At 37.5% G+C, this 17,794-nt stretch overlaps 1 protein-coding gene across 1 annotated transcript; it reads right to left on the reverse strand.

Moving 5' to 3' along the window:
- On the reverse strand, nucleotides 1–17,579 carry LOC139710704 (mitochondrial pyruvate carrier 1-like). The gene is made up of 6 exons (XM_071622624.1): nucleotides 17,410–17,579; nucleotides 17,256–17,259; nucleotides 5,512–5,527; nucleotides 3,970–4,050; nucleotides 1,914–2,049; nucleotides 1–981 (listed from the first exon to the last, which is right to left on the reverse strand). Exons 1-6 carry the CDS (start codon nucleotides 17,577–17,579, stop codon nucleotides 960–962), a joined length of 429 nt encoding a protein of 142 aa, XP_071478725.1. The 3' UTR covers nucleotides 1–959.
- Nucleotides 17,580–17,794: the final 215 nt, after the last annotated feature.

Genomic DNA, 17,794 nt, shown 5'->3' on the forward strand with positions numbered 1-17,794 from the left:
AAGACTATCAGCCATAATAATGCAAAGTATATACCATGTTGAAAAAATGGTGCACACGGTTACATGAAATAGATGTTTGCTGAGCAAGACACTCCACCACACATTTAAATCTGCTTGCTTCATTAAAGTACAGTCTAATTTACCAGATAAAATCACCATCCCCATTCATGATTCGTGGGAAATCAGTGTGATTGTTTCATCATTCTGGAAGCCTTGTTGATATTCTTCATCATAGAGAATCCTATGATATCACAATCTTTTTTAAATGATGACAGCATCTAACATCAACATATGATGTGAGTTGTATTTGCTCGACATGGCACATTCTTCATTTTACCGAATACATCAGGGAAAATACAAACCACCTTTACAATCAGTACAAAATACACCCTCTAATATCATCACATACAGCTTTGATATCCAACACCAACACGTTTATTGAAATTTACTTTCACATTTATAATGAGAAAGAACATGTAGGAGGTACGAGTTCAAGTACAGTTGCGGTAGCACTTCAATTTTTATTAGCAGATTCGATACTAAAGTTCAGTGAGTATTATGCAAATGCAAGATGAAGATCCTCAACAATTTCTTATTATTGCATTCATCAATTAATCACAAGTCTCATTAACCTTGTCAACCACAAAAATATTTCTACACAGTTGCGATGGCCAATCTATCTTGGTCAGCGGTGAGTACTATGAGCAATATTCCCCTGAACCACCGTAGATTACGACTCAAGTTAGACGAAACGTCAGCACTGACTCTTACATGCCATGACATTCATTCCTCCATAATACTTTACCATGCATACTCCATGCTATCCCATACAATGAATTGCCATAATACTCAAAATATATATATTTCCATGGACAGCTGCCAGGTTCATGATTATATAGAAACCCTTATTTGTGCTTGAAATATTCCGTTGATGCCAGAGCTCCAAAGAATTTCAACTTTCACTTGCTTTCTTTCTTGCTTCTGAAAAGGAGATATTAAAGACACATAAACAAAATAAATTAATTTGGTTTATTAAAACTTCTTTATCTATTCACAACAATGAGTTAATAATCATCTTCAATTTTGAAATTGTTGCAACAATTATCACTAAAAATTAACATCAACAGACATCTCTAACAACTCAAAACATTACTGATATTTTTTTGCAACTGATTGACAAATTGCCCTACATCGACGTTAATAAGCACTGAATTGATCAGTGTTTTAGTAGTAGCCATGATAAAAAAATCATGGGCGTTCATACTCGAGCAAAGAAAACATCTCGACGGAAGAATTTCATGAATTTGAATAACAACGCAGTACCCGCTGCATGCTATAGGGATTAGAACCAACACTTGCTGTCGGGCGAAAACTCGGTGGTCCAGTGGAGATGACGCCTGTCCGGTGATCAGGAGGTCGTAGGTTAGAATCCTGCTCGAGTATGTACACCCATGATTTTTTCATCATGGCTACTACTAAAACACTGATCAATTCAGTGCTTATTTACGTCGATGTAGGGCAGTTTGTCAATCAGTTGCAAAGAAAACATCTCGACGGAAGAATTTCATAAATTGCTGATATTGCTGGATAAATTCTATATCAGCTTCTTAGAGATTAAGGATGCATGTGATTGGAAAAAAAAAATTGTCCTGTTACACATACCGGTACACAGTCTACCTTGCTCAAGTCAACCTTGCATGAGTTGAATAATCGTCTATGAAGTCGAAGGTATAGTCGAGTCCTCTTCTCTATTAATATATTCCATTCATTTTAATCCTTCATAGGTCAACTTTTCTAGCTATTTCTTCAGTCCACATAGAATTGACTTAGGCAAGGTTGACTGTATGGCGTGTATCATCCTGTACAGGAAATGGAAAGGAATGGATTTATGGCAACTCTACTGTCATTACTACCTGGAGTGTTTGATGTAACGACAGAGCTGTGTAATCTGAGCGCCCTCGTTGGTGAAGTGACAGGCAAACAGCAGCCAGTTCCTTGGTTGAACCATGTAGGCAAAACGCATGAAGAGAGCAGAGTACACACAGAGTGCTGAACAAAACACAGAGAAACAAAAAGTGATGAAGGATTAACAACACAAGGCAAAATCTCTTTCTTTTTCTTTTAATCCCGAAGAAATTACACTTGCATAAATCTCAACATTAGGCAAGAAAAATTATAGCAGACAGCATTGTTGGCAAACACAAAGACATCTAGAGGCATAATAGAAGCATTTACCTCCAAATTGAAGAAGATAAGGTAAGGGCAATGAATCAAGCTTTTGAATTCATACTTCAGTCTCACAGTAATTGTGAAAAGATTCACTGAAAAACATCTCAGCTGAGGCTGATCTAGAAATTCATTCCAATGGTTAAAAACACAAACAACACTGTGCATAAATCACAACAATGAAAGTACAGTGTATTGCCAGAAATTCTCGATAAATCATGAGCTCCCTTTGTCTGATCTCCATTTCAGAAACCTTCCCATACCACAATTTACCTGATGTGACTATGGCATTCATGCATGTTTGCTCAAAAGACATGCATGATCATGCACAAATGCTACCTAGAAGTTAGGATTCTTTCCATGCCAGGTACCAACCTGTATACTTGTACATAAAATCAAACTGCTTGTTGAAGCAGGATGTAAAATTTTACAGTCAATTCTGTTTCATCCCTTTTGTAGGTCATTGTATGCACACAGTATCATTGGTTTCCTTTTTTATGTTTGATAAATCATTGAACAATAAATATCTAGCAAAGTTTGAGTCAGTCAAATATGAACTTTGCAAAGCTCTGTTTGGAAAAATTTTAAAGGTTCAGTTTACCTTTGGGAGAACTCATTTTAAAAACATTCAATATATCACCGTTGATGCATATGTGTAGATCTGTTGTATCACAAAACATGCTACCACACACAATTTTCACAATAAAGCCTAAAATATAGGGAGATATCACTATTTTTCTCAATAAGCCATAACTGTAGACTGTTTACTCTGGAAGCATTCTTATTATAACTATTGTTCACATTTTGTGTATTTGAGAATACTTATCATTGTTTATACAGAATCAAATTCTTACAGTGGTTGTTTCTATCCCTAACTCACATTTTAGAACTGTTTTAAAGCACTAATGCTGGGTTTTTGTTTCATCTGCAAATGGTTAATTATGCCTTTAAAGTGTAATGCTACTTTATCAGACTTCAATGTGCCTGAGACGACAAGTTTTTGGTTTTTTTGTTTACGTGGTGTGTTTTTTTTTTTTTTTTTGACTTACGAAGTACGGAAGTCAGGGAGACACGATTTGCTACACTGCGGGAAGACAAAGAAATGTATATTTTTGATGATGGAAATATTCCAGCTGAGCCAAGCATGGCATCAAGCTCCTTGGGAAAGAATAAAAGCCCACGGCAGCCCCTGCCTAAATATTCAAAATCACAGTTTTAACATCCCCTGAATAAACAGTATATTGCTCAGCCATCTATGACAGAAACAAAATGAAGGAAGTATCACTAAAAGGCAAAACCTGTTAGAAATAATTCTTTACGGGAGAATAACACACTCTACCTACGGAACCATTCATAACTAGATCACCTTTGCCACGCCTCTGAGACAGAGAGTTTTTTGTTTGTTTGTTTTTTTTTTGGGGGGTGCATGTCACGAGACTGACTTCCACGAGTCATGCCGCCCATGAGTCATACAGCTCACAAGTCATACAGCCTTACAGCCTATAGTCTGACACCAAGCTAATATTAAGGCCCATGAGACTGACACATTAAGCCCTGTGTTGTATCTGTCAAACACGTGGGCTGTTTTTACCTGGTGTCGAAATCATGGGCTTTATTTGCCTAGTGTCGAACTCATGGGCTGTATGGCTCATGGACCTGTTTTCAATGTCAAACTTGTGGGCTGTATGACACGTGGGTGTCGGTCTCGTGGGATGGGCGTGGGGGGGTAGCCATTTAACTCACCGGCAGTCATTCGAGGACTAATGATCTCTGGATCTCTCTTCATGTCGGACAGAGCAGCCAGTGGAATGCCCCAGTTTGCAACTAAAGTTATCAACAACAACAAAATTATTGTCAAAATCATGAAACTCCACTCAATTTTCACATTGAATAGATTGTACAAACACATAAAAAATGACCATTAAACATTCTTTCAACATAATTATGAAAAAGTTATGGAATTTAGTGTTTAAATTCTTTCATATCAACAACAGTGATATGGGTACAGTCCAAGATGAATGATATGGTGTAATCAAAAGGTCCCCTTTTGTTTCTATACATTTTTTTTTCTATAAACCTTCTTGTTGCATCATGAATTCATGGAGAGTAAAAATAAATGTATTTTTCACAAAACATTATTCTAGGCTTGGAATAATTTTGCAGCAAAGACAGTGTACAGGATAGAGAGTTAGTATGTCTGCATTGGGCAGCTCTTAGTACAGTGCACTCCCATTATAACGAACACGGTTATAACGAAGTAAAAATTTGGGCTGCAATGTCATCCACTCTATGTACTTCTCTTGTTTATTTGTTCGGTTATAACAAAACTCCGATATAACGAAAGAAAACTGCCGGTCCCGAGGACTTCGTTGTAACGGGAGTCCACTACAGGTACATACTAATGGCACAGTTGTTGGGTGATGACATTATCTGTACTACGCCGGTTTCGTTTACTCAATCGAATTAGTTAACTTGAACTTTTTTATTGTGTCAGTTAACATGAATATGTATGAATTATCAAGCGTTTCACAACATGAAATGTATTGTATGAAATTATCTTACAAAGTGCGCAGAGAATAAGCACCACTGCTGTAAGCTACATCGTTGTGCAAGACAAAAAGTTGTAAAAGAAAATTGAAGTTAACTTTGCTTTTGACTATGTCAGCTGCCATACACAAGACATTACACTTGTAGCTTGGGTCTGCCACCTTGTAGGGGGTGTCTCAGGGAAATACCCTCAATGTTTGCTCACGGCTCCACTTAGTGTTCTCACACTGTTCATAGTCATGATTTGTACTAATATTCTTGCTGCGGTTAGAAATGACAGATGACATTCTTTTTTCCCATTTAAAATTCCTGTTTTATTTTCAGCCATATTGCAACAGAACGCCTTGAATGAGGAAATGGGTTACACTAATGGCACTTCAGGACAAGTATTTTCTGCCACAATAAATCAAGGTAGATGTTCTCAATCATATCTGTTTCCTTTATAATCTTATACGAATATCTTAGCAAAATGGCAGAATGAAAAATTATCAGGCAAAGAACTTTTCTTTTTAAGTCAAAGTCAAAACATGAAAAACTGATAAATGCTTGATATGATAGGGCATACATACAGTAAAGTGTACATCAATTGACATGGCTGAAAAGAACTCACTTTGAAGTGTGTGTAGGGGAACATATTCACAAAGGATGCAAGTGGAAGCTACAAAATGTATCTCCATTATTCTTTTTGTTGTTCCTTTTTTTAAGTACAAGTTGTAAATGGAACTCTCAAGCACTTACCTGGGCCCCAGAAATGCTGTATACATGGGAGAGAACAGAAAGAGGCATTAAAAACCTTGTAAACTGACTTTTTTCTCTCTTTTTTTTGAATTCTTGGCATGTATCTGTCTATCATTCTGTAAAGTCAAAGTTGCAATGAATGCTGATGTAATGATTTCATAAATTCAATTCACACTGTAAAAAGACTACACTTCACCTTTACTTTTCTCTAAAGTCATTGTTCATTACTTTCAAGGTAACAAAAATCCATAAAAGTTACATAGATTTAAAAATAAAATGTTTTCCCAAAGCAAGACTAGGTGGCTCTCTCAGAATAACGTGGCACACAGGGGGTTTTCACCATGGCACATTATAAAGAGTTAAAAACAGCAACCATGATGCCAAGTATTTCTGATTCTTGAGGAGGAGGCTCTCTGATAATATATCAACATACAAATGATGCACAGGACAGAGTGGATCAGTGAGAATTGGATGCACGAGTTTAACTTTGGAACTGTTTTAGATTGTTCCAAAGTGAAACAAGAGCATCCAATTCTCACTGATCCATGAAATTGGCCAGTGCATCATTTGTATTATAAAATGGGCTCGCAAATTTATGAAATACAACCGTTTTCCCAATCATGCATCTGGTGCACCTACAACACTATACAAGACTTGAGCCATGCATTGGGATTTCACCCGATGCATGGCTCAGTGTGGATCAGTAAAAATCAATGCATGACAATTGACCAATCAGATTGCAGAGATTCTAAAGCCCATATTATAACATACAAACATATCCTGCCAAGAGAATATAAAATACTCTGTGACTCCAAACAATCTGTTGAGGATTAAACCATAGACTTCTGCCACTGATATGTTTGCAAATTATTATTTAAAGAGGGGCATCGAAAGCAACATATTGGTTAATATTTCCAAAAATGTGTGTATTGAGGTTTTTAGATCTAAATCCTCACTGAGCAAAATCTGTGCAATATTTTGCAGACTTTGGTCCCTCCACTCCCATCCTTCTCTTATTTAACCTTCACAAGTTTTTGTCAGTTTGATAATATTGCAATATTTAGATGGGAAAGTCCCCACCCCTCCACCAAACTGTACAAATATGTAAAGGAGCTCTGCCCCTGAACTAAGCAGCAAACATCCAGGGTGTTTGCAATGCACTCATCCCACTTCAAGTTGAACTTTTATGAAAATATTAGTCCATGTCAACACAGCACTGTCTGAAGCTGAAAGATGTAACTGAAATATGTCACATTGTGCATGGTATAGGAAATGTGGCAGACAGGCTACAATTTTCTGATATCATCAGTTAGATTACAAATTTCAACCAATATATTGGTGTTAATCCTGAATTTACTTAAGTTTTCATGAAGTAAATGCTCAGCATGTATTCTTAATTAACCCATTAAGGATGAGTCCCAAGTATACTCGGGCAAGTGTATATGGGAAATGTGTGTTGTAGCAAAATCAGCCAGTCCTCTGCAGGTTGGTGTTATATGACTTAAAATAGGCCTATTGTGTGGAATTTGTCATGATAAGTATCCTATAAAAGTGAACAGATTTTTAACTTTCAAATGAAATGAGCCTTGGCTCGTTCCCAACCACCCACTCAGGAAGGCCTTTGCCTTTAGAGATTCAAGCTGTGTGACTTCCAACACAAGGCCTGGTACTCTCTTTGCTCCTTACCTCAGTAAAATGCCAGTCATTTACTTCCTCATTCCACAACACTTCTTCAGTCACAATTCCCTTTATTATTATGAAACAAGACTTGCTTGTGGATAGTCTTGGCTCCAGACCACTTTAATCACCCCAACCACTCTCTGAGTACTTCCATCCCAGTCCCCTGTTGTAGACAAAAGCCACTTTTCACAATTCAACAGCTGCATTTCTGTGGCAAGTCAGGGATCTCTACAGACAGAAAGCTTAGGAGACAATGCAATGAGTCTGTCTCTTCGAACTAATCTCTCTTGGGGAGAATTATTGTCAGTCTTATAACATACCGTGACTTCTTTACATGCTCAGTAAGAATTTGCTCTTTGTGATTTGTAATTAAAAAACAACTGAACATCAAACACTTAGAAAACAGTACATCCCCTGTCATGACAGCAATATCTTTTGATCTATATAGAAAACTAAAATAACCAAAGATAACAAGCATACAGTCAGACTATGGTATGCCCAACTAGGGCATTCACACGTTGCCTTTGAACCTCAAAATCATGCCCATGCTATCTACAAATGAGAAAATCACATTAAAAATTTAACTGGTATTAAAAACAAGCTCTTATAAACACCAGGCAGTGTGTATGGGATACCACTGCAAGCACAAAATTGAGCTAATACTCTCTTTACTTTGATTCATTTTAACTAACCACTATTTATACTGTTTTGTGTGGGTTTTTTTTTTTTTTTTTTTTTGCAGTACATGTAAGAAAAAAAGGCACACATTTTCCTTACAAAATCAAAGGCACAATTTTCATTACTACATGATCTTAGAGAGAAAGACTAGCATCAAATCATTACATCAGGAGTGCATATATTTCAAAGTTTAATATCAGGGAGTCGCAGAGAGCAGTCAAGGTGACATCTTAACCCATTGAGGATGGACCGACTTTGCTACAACATGCTTATTTCCCATGGACACTTGTCCGGGTGTACTCGGGACTTGTCCTCAACGGGTTAACAGGAGAAAATACTTCCAGAATCAAAGTGTTTTATATTCTCTTGTTAGGATATGGAATATATTTCAGGGAGCCTCCTGAAAAATCTGAAAGGCTTGGCAGCATGTGGTTATATTGATAGTTGGGGTTTATGCAGTTCATCACTCGCTTCCCCTTACTATGAGGTGCAAAGCTAAAAGAAAAAAAAAGAAGAAAACAATGACAGGATGGCAGAGCGAGGATTGGTCTCCAAGGCCAACTCAGAGACAACAGTGAGAGCAATAGTCTTTACAGTTACCATAGCAACAGACAAAGTACGTAATGTTGACTGGTTTTGCTACTTAGCTGTTGCCATGGTAGCTGTACTTGTAGTTTAAAGTGTTAAGATTCTACAAAAAAAAAAGACTGATCCTCCAATGTAAAAAATCTATCTTGATGTTCCAAAAAAAATGACTTCCAAAACATTTACAAAGTGGCACCACTACAAAATCAAGGAGGAAATTCATGCTAAAAGTTCAGTTCGACTGGATTTCAGGATTCAAAAGAAATGCAAGGGCACAGTAACACATTGGTTGCATAAATGCCCCTTGGTGACGTCAGCTCATCCAGTCACAGTGACATGGGACCAGGAAATGAAAGGGGAGCTTTGTAAAGCCTGTCATGTCTGACTGAAAGGCTTCTGGATTACGTGGTTACTCATTGTATTCTTACAAGGAAGTGCAGAACTTGATTTGGGCCTCAAGGAGGCTGTTCACTGATTCTACACAAAGGGGATGGCTGCTGGGTGGGGGGGGGGGGGGGGGGGGGGGTGTTAAAGACCTACTTAAGATTTCTTTTGTCCAGAGACAAACTTTGCCAGAACAATCACTGCAAGTTGTGGAGTTGGGATGAAGTATTGAGGTCACATTGGTTCTGCCTTTACAATAGGTAAGTTGGCACTAATGACCTTAATCTGAAAGACAGTGTTACGTCATCATGAGATGCAAGTATAGTCTGGATTTACTCTAAAACATTCCAATGGTCACTGTCAAAATATCATGGTCATTCATGAATACAACTCAAGATTTACTGGTGAGGAATTTATACAACACAGTCAACATACTCTTCATGTCAGAGATGTCATGTAGTCAGAATTTATGTTTCATATTGGCAAATTTCATTTTACAAATATTTATGCTGTCATGATATCAGGTAGAGTTTGAAACAAATAAAGTGAAGTTTGTGTAAAGCAACACAAATGAAAACACACTGCTTTGTATGACACATCTGTCAGTGTCATATCTAACCACGAACACAAATTGTAACTTTCTGTCTCAAATGAAACAGATCTTTTACATCATAAGGTGTTCTATGATGCCATACCAGTAGGATGTCCCTATTGCCACATCCACACTAAACAAACTTCTGTATAATATGCAAACTCTCTTCAGGATCTACTTGGCTAACTGTTTGTGATATTATCGGTTACTAATTAAAAAAGAAATCAATGCAAACTTTACTGTCAAAAGACAAAAGTGGAGTCTTGTTTCATCAATTTGATTGAATATCAACAACTCTACGAAGGTTCACACCTGGCATGAGAAATGTGGTAAAACATGATTTTACAGCTGAACACAGAATGAGCAATATCTATGAGGAAATGTTACAATTAGTCCTCCAAAAGATATGAACTCCGTTTAACCTGAATAACTATTGGTGTCACATCACATAAGACTTTAATTACAAGTTTTGCTACTAAATGCAAGTGTATTAACATGCATGATGGGTCAGTCATGCATAGGACTGAACAAATATACAGCCGCTATGTTTGAGCTTCACCAGCCATGCATGGCTGTAGGACTAGAGATGTTTCATATACGTGGTGACCGCAATCTATAAGAGTAACATCATGTTCAAAAACAATTTAAGAAAAAAAAGGGAAGGAAAGAACGTATAGAGAAAAGAATGCTACCCTTGGACACTGATTATGCTGAATAGTACAGCCTACATTGTTTGTATGTTCATGCAAGAATACATGTAGTTGGAACACGCCCAGTGCACAGAGCATGTGGCTGGTCTACACACTAACACAGGATGGCAATCGGTGGATTCAACTTCTTGGACAAAGTTCTGCAAATGCATAGTACCAATAATGCACAAAGTGTATCAATTACACACACAAATGCTGTCACAATAATCTGAAGGATGCGCACATGATTAGCGTGACTTCATCCACTCACATCAACTGGCACGACAGCCTTATTTTATTCTTTTAAGTATCATACTGCAAGTTCCAAGCGCAACTTTCACATCATGGCTGAAGCAGATTCTCCTTGAATGTTTCATTGAAAATTTCTGTTTAGGTTTCCCTCCAGGTGCTTTTTAGTGTTAAATTACAATAACAAATACATATCAATCTTTCCAAATAGAGTTGTTTTTCTGGTGCAAATTTGAGGACATGTACATGCATACTTCACTTCGTAAGTACACGATAATTGTATTCTTCAGGGCCGGCGCAGCCATGGGGGGCGTGGGGGCTCGGGCCCCCACACTTTTTGTGCACCATACAAAGGAATACATAAGGTGTCATCACTTTGTTAGCTCATGAAACCCGGAAGTGGGCCCCCACACTTTTGAAAACACTGCGCTGTTCCTGTTCTTTTAACAATATTAGAGATGGATACACGTGATATTAGAAACATTGCACAAAACTAATTTGCTTTTATGACTTTGAAAAAGACATGTAATGAAATTGATGTTTTCAAGGAAATCAGAAGCACAAAGTAATAGGTTGGTTAATGTTAGACTGTCACAAATATCAGCTTTAATAACTCATTACCACTTCTTCATCAAATTAATCACAACCAAACTATGGCTTATAATGGCCTCCAATCTACATTTGTAAACACATTTACCTCATTTAGTCATTATCAAAATATTCCTTTCCACCCTAAGGGGGCAATATTAAAGAGTATGAATGCATTGTGTGGCAGTTAGTTTTCTACAATGAAATGTTCTACAATGTTCTACAATGAAAATATCAACAAATTTATGCACTTTTATAGCTTTCATGATGATTGCCGTGTCATCATGTTTCAAATGTTATGAAAGTTGGTTGGATTTTATACCACATATAATCACATTCAGCACTGAGACAAGGAAACAGGATATGACAACAAAAATAGAAAGAGTAAATTGAGAGGTGTCAATATAATTTGTGATACTCACAGGGAACTTATGAAAACTAACTATCGACATAATGTTTTTAAACTCACATGTACCTTGCATACATATGCAAGTCATGATGGTCAGTGGCGGATCCAGGAATTCTGTAAAGGTGGGAGGGGTGCCTTTATAAAATTAAGGGGGCTTATGTGACCCCCCCCCCCCCCATGTGAAAGTGTGAAATTTCGAAATGTCATATCTTCCTTATTTCTTATCCAATTTTTGCCATTTTTGTATTGTTCAGTATGTAACATTTTTTTCTTTCTTTTGAAGTTTATTCATTTTTGGGGTGGATTTCCTCTTTGAGGGTGAAATTCCTACATGTTAACAGCCAGTAGTGAGTAGGAGAATTCTTTCTTCTTCTTTTTTCACGTCTCGCATGAAGCCAAATCCCAACTATTCGTTCAGTGATCCATAATACCACAATGTTGATATTCATTTATCTAAAACTTGAAATGTTTGCTGCCACACAATGCATTCATACTCTTTAATATTGAATCTGAATTCTTTCACCATGAAATACTAAAGAGAATGTATCATTTTGATGAGAGGATGCTTCAGAGTTTAACTCTTTTTTGTTGTTGTCAGATAATGAGAAACCAGCTACAAAATATGAAATTCAGTTTATTAATGGAGTGATGGACCATCTGAGCATTACTTGTCTGGAAAGACAGAACAATGAAGACCCTAATACCAAAAACAATGGCAAGCTACATGTACATGTAGACAGACTTCCCATGGCACGTACACAGAAAGTTGTAATGAAATCTTGCAAGACAAGTGGATAGAACAGTGCAAACAAAGAATGTGACTCTGTCTAAACAGCCTGTCAAAAAGTTACAACACATGAGGGCAGTATACCAAAAAAAACTATATTCGATCTAAAGTGACCAAACACACACCTCTACAAACAGTACATACATACAAATTATTAGATACATTAGCATTATTGCGATTGTTCATCTGCTAAAAGTGACCTCTGACACTGTCTATGATGGATCAATGAGGGCAGCACACCCAAATCAATCTTTAGAGGTGCAGAGACTCCAACCCGAAGCACCTTCTGATCGGGAGATTCTCCCACCTGAAACCCCTAGCAAACGGGAGACTCCAAGTTTATGTGTGCGAAGTTCCTAGGGTTACAGATGCTCTCTGGTGCTATCTAAGGCTTATTTTTGCAACATACGATAGCAATAAGTGAGAAATCCTTTCCAACGGGAGACATTGAGCCAGGGCGGGAGAAATTAAATCTCAAACAGGAGAACGGGAGATTTTGCAAAATTGGGTTTTCGGCGGGAGATCTCCCGTCGAAAACGGGAGAGTTGGAGTCTCTGGAGGTGTCTTTTCCCACCCTTGGAATAATTATGTACCATTGTACAGGGTCTATTGACCCGTTGTGGACGAGTCCCGAGTATACTCAGGCAAGCGTCTATGGGAAATGTATGTTGTACAAGCAAAATCAAACCGTCCTCAACCGGTTAAAATAAATGGCTGGTTAGGCACCTACGTGTGTGGACCTTCTAAATTTCACTCTAGACTTCACATTTTTGCCTATGAATGACAGAACACGGAAGGAACTGTCAAAAATAATTAAACTATCAAAACAATTTAGGCCTCTAGATTTTGGGATGATATACCCCCATTAAATTTGACTGGGATCTGGTAGAAAGCATAGCATGCTCGGTACGTGTATCACAACAACAACAAAAAAGAAAAAAAAAAGCTTGGACCAGCCTGAGCACAATCACATATTTTTTTTCTTTCTTTCTTTTTTACCAAAGACACAAGTAAATCTGAAGGGAAAAAAAATATAAAAAATAAATCATACAAGGCTGTTAAGAACTAATGTGGTGTAGTTGATGAAGGTATTAAAATCCCTGCATCTTTAATCTTACAATGTAGAGGCTGCACAAGCTTTCTTTTCAGTTTTGGGGGACTGCATTTGTTTCAGCATTGGGTGATGCTCTGTGTGCCATGTTGATTCCCTGTCCATAGGTTTGTGTGAAATTTGTGCATATTAAATTCACTAGCACAGAAGGGTTAAGAAAATTGCTATTGCATAGAAATTTTCAGTGTAAAACCATAATCTCATTGAGCAGGAACCCCTCCCTCCCCCACCCCCTTCCCATGTCAGAATTTAGAGTGAAATAAGTAGGTCTACTTAGACATTAATAACAAAATACACAGCATCTTTTTTTTGTTCTATTTTCAACTTGTGTGTGTATGAAAAATTATTTATAGACTATAACAGCCACAAGGGCTGTGATATCAAAGCAGCTTTTAAAGTTTGAAATATAGAGGGCAGCATCACCCAAAGCTACCCTGGCTATCTAAACCTACACTGTAGAATGAATAGCCATACACCCCCACCCACCCATACAAAAATTCCATGTAATCCACTGCCTATTTCAGGGATGCCAAGTTTAAAAAAATTTTATGAGTGAGATTTTCATGACTCCGCATCTCGGCATGAGAATGTGCGCTCAAGCGAGGGTGTGGGAGGGGTTCCCCCCCCCCCCCCCCCCCCCCCCCCCCCCCCATGGCCTCCCACGGTAGGGAGCTTTTTCAATTTTTAGCTCTTAATGGTGCGATTAGGTGCATACTTAAGTGACTACAGTGTATTTTTTACGTATTTTGACAGACAAAAGGGAAATATACCTTCAATTGCAACTATCACTTTAATCTTTTGAGCTATGCTCATTATTATAGGCCCAAGTTGCAGACTTTGCCCGATGCGTGAGAATAATGGGTGTCATGCGTGAGATCGTGAGATGACCCCTAAATGCTTGAGTCTCATGCAGAATGCGTGAGACTTGGTAGCTCTGCTATTTCAGACTAGCAAGTTTTGTACGGCAACAGTTCATTGTGTGCAATACGGACCAATGAGGACAGTAATACTAAAACCTTTCTTGATTTCCCCTCCTACTGGTAATTTCTTGATAAAATTTAAAAAAAGATGATTTCAACATTGCCAGCATATAGAGTGCATACAAATAGATCTTGCAAAATTTGCTTCTCTTAGCAAATTAAAAAAAAAACACACACAAAACAAAATCCATCTCATCATTTCATTTTGTTTTAATTTACATGAATGTCATCAATTTACCTTGCAAAACAGAGAGAGTGTACTTGGTACCACAAGGCACATTGCATGCAAAACATATTACAAGTTTGCCAAATAAATCAGGATTGTAACACACTTGTGCAAAGGAACAAGATTTGGTTTTATGCTAAAGACCTAAAGATGCAACATTCTATTCCACGAAGCAATGCTGACTTAAATAGAGCACCTCATCATTTGAATTGAATCATGCAAAATATTGTACCATCACTCATGACAATCATGAACAATATGGAATGGGCTATATTATGGCATCATCTAATCATACTCTATCTATCTGCACAATAATTTACTGTAAAAGTAGAAATTTTCGCGGTGTGGAAATTTTCATGCATTTTGCGCAACCAGAAGCTAATGCGAAAATAAAACCACACTTAAGTAACATTTTTGCATGCAATATGTTCCAATAGTTAATCAAATGTACTGATTCCACAGAATTAAAAACGTGCAAAATCCATCTCACTCAGACAAGCGCGAAAAATTGCTCGCACAAAAATATACACTTTTACAGTTCTAGTGTAAAGCCACGAGATGCTGAGACTTACCGTGCTGAAAATGTTGAGTCATCCACGTTGAGTAGGAAGCAGGAAAAGAAAAGCGGGAAATTATTGTATCATTAGAAACATTCTTTTGCATTCATTGAGTAAAGAATATGTCATATAGTCAGTGATTTAATTAATGGGGAAAGTCTATTCTGATACAATGTAGATATTCAATCAAAAAACAGAAAAATCAGAAAAGTAGATCATTGAAAATTGGATGGTGTGAAGACAATTTTTCTTAGGAGAAAACTGAAATTGGTAAACAACATAAAGAAATACATACAGAATTAAACAAAATGTAATTTCTTTTTGTGTATGACAAGTATTTATTCCTTCCACTTGTTACTAACATATTATGCCTATACCACCTTCAGAAGTGAAGGATGTGTCATGGGCAACACCTGAAGAACCTACAATGTATGCATTAAGGGTAATGATATCCCCCCTGACTTCTGATATGACATCGGTATTGTAAACAAAGTGCTCTTACATTTATGATGAAAATGAAGATATGCTGAAATTTTATTCTGTTAAGTTTACTTTTGCATATTGTTGTCCCACTGTGGTGTTACAAATTGTTGTGGTTGTGAATGACAGCTCATTAATTTTACCAAAACTTCATTAATTTATTACTTTTGAACAGATTGTGCAATTTTCCTCAAACTTCACTGCACTGCAGAGTAAACAATTCAATATTTCTGCATTTATTGAATCCACTTTAAATATGGGATAATCTTTTAGTGACTGTGTTATTGAAACCGTACAGAGTATTGGTGTCTATTGGTGTTAACTAAACCGAAATCTGACATGTTCACTGGTGAAGGAATTGGGTGTGGGTGTGTGAAAGTTGAAACTTGAAATCAGATTTTATTTGTTACATATTGCTTCAACAGACTAGTGATATGATGTTGTAAGGCAGACTGATACTGTGCAAACTGTTGATCAATTACGAGGTGTGAGGATCAATGACGGGTCAAATGTTTAATGAATTGGTTAAATAAACTTGAACTTGAACTTGAACTTGAACACTGCGTGCCGAGTTGGCAGAAGTAAAAGAAGAATATTTTACGTAATCCCACTCTACAATACCTAGGATGTCAATAGTAGTCATTCAAGGCCATCATACCCTGCTCACAGTGCCAAAATGACGTCCAACAACATGCAGAATGACTAGACAGACTAGATCTGGGTCCTGTCTTATAAAACTTGAGATAAAAATCTCTTGAAACCTGCAATCAATCGCAACCTGTGTTTGATTGATTGCTGCTCTCCATCTTAATTTCAATCATAACTTTTTTATAAGATGGATTTGCATTCCATTGTAAAGTTGCGATTGATTTGATACAATCACAAGTCTTTATAAGATGGGGCCCTGGACTACTAGAGGTCTACAGTTGTAGATCTAGTAAGGGTAGTACTAGACTAGACGCGTCTATTATCGACTAGTAACATACGTGGTAGTATGGTACCGGTAACGTAACTCTATTACACATCGACCACCCTTATCGAAACCGACCACCACTAGTTTTTGGCACACAGAACGCTTAAGTACGCACTGCACGCATGCGCAGAGCACATAAAAATGCATTGGCTCTGACTGTTGATGAGGATGTGCGGGGAAAACAACAATTCACTGTTCATTTGACATCAATGCCCAATAGTTTAAATCAAGGACAAAATATTGAATGAATAATTTAATCGGATCGTAATGTAATGTCAATGCATTTAAGCTTCGTACAACACGGTTTTCAATACAACCCGGTTTGTGTACATTGTCAATTCAAAAATAGCGGTTGATCTAAAATAGGAGCGGGACTGCGGGGAACTGAAAAGACGGCCTCAAGTTCAACGCAGGAACGGTGATATTTTTGCACTGAAACTTCGAATTGAAAAGGGAATTGAATTGAATTCTTTGAATTGAATTCGTCAGCCGAATCACGGACTGTATCACAGATCAGATTAATATTTCAGATGCTTGCTATCAGCAAGCGTAATTACGCTCTTTTCAGAGCGATTTGCACTTTCCGTGATTGGCTGCCGGTACTGTAAATTAAGTGTAATTTACCCCAGCATTTGATAGTGCTGGATTTTCTCAAACACTTAATACAATAATACCAGGTCTGGTAAGTTTTTACATGAATTTCAGTGTTAAATATTCTTATCAGGCAAATAAAAATTAGGCGGTCGATGAGTAGTGGTAGGGCCAACGTGTACTACTGTACTAGTGTAGTAGGCCTACGGCTAGGCCTATTCTGTCTACCTAGCTAGCTAGGCCCTATTTTCGTGCACCATCTGATATCTGTCACTTACTTCTACCCGACACAAAAGTAGAGGTATCGGACTACACAATCATAATGCATGAAATTCATACCTCATAAAATACTGTCCCCATGTCAACTCAATTTTCTTTTCCTCAACAGCTGCTTTGCTTTCTGTTGCTGCTTGACGCCGTATCCTCATCTGAAGATTACGTTGCAAATTATCCCTTACATTTTTATTGGCAAAACTGTTAAAAGAACGACGAAGTACGTGTGATGCCATGGTTGGTCGCGGACTTCCAGCGGTGAGATAATAGTACTGTATTAGTTCAGCGCCATCAACGTCTACAATCCATTATGTATGTCTGCTGCTGGTACCGCTGGTACCCACGAAGGTGGTTATGCATTCGTATGATTTCTTTCTTCTTCTTTTTTTTTTCTGTAAATCATGGTAATTTACTCAAAGCACTAAATAATCGGAGTGTATGAAAGCAAGGG

The sequence above is a fragment of the Diadema antillarum genome, unplaced genomic scaffold (assembly GCF_040938485.1).
Source record: "Diadema antillarum isolate AM-2024a unplaced genomic scaffold, OU_Dant_1.0 seq00001558_RagTag, whole genome shotgun sequence".
Classification (NCBI taxonomy): domain Eukaryota; kingdom Metazoa; phylum Echinodermata; class Echinoidea; order Diadematoida; family Diadematidae; genus Diadema; species Diadema antillarum.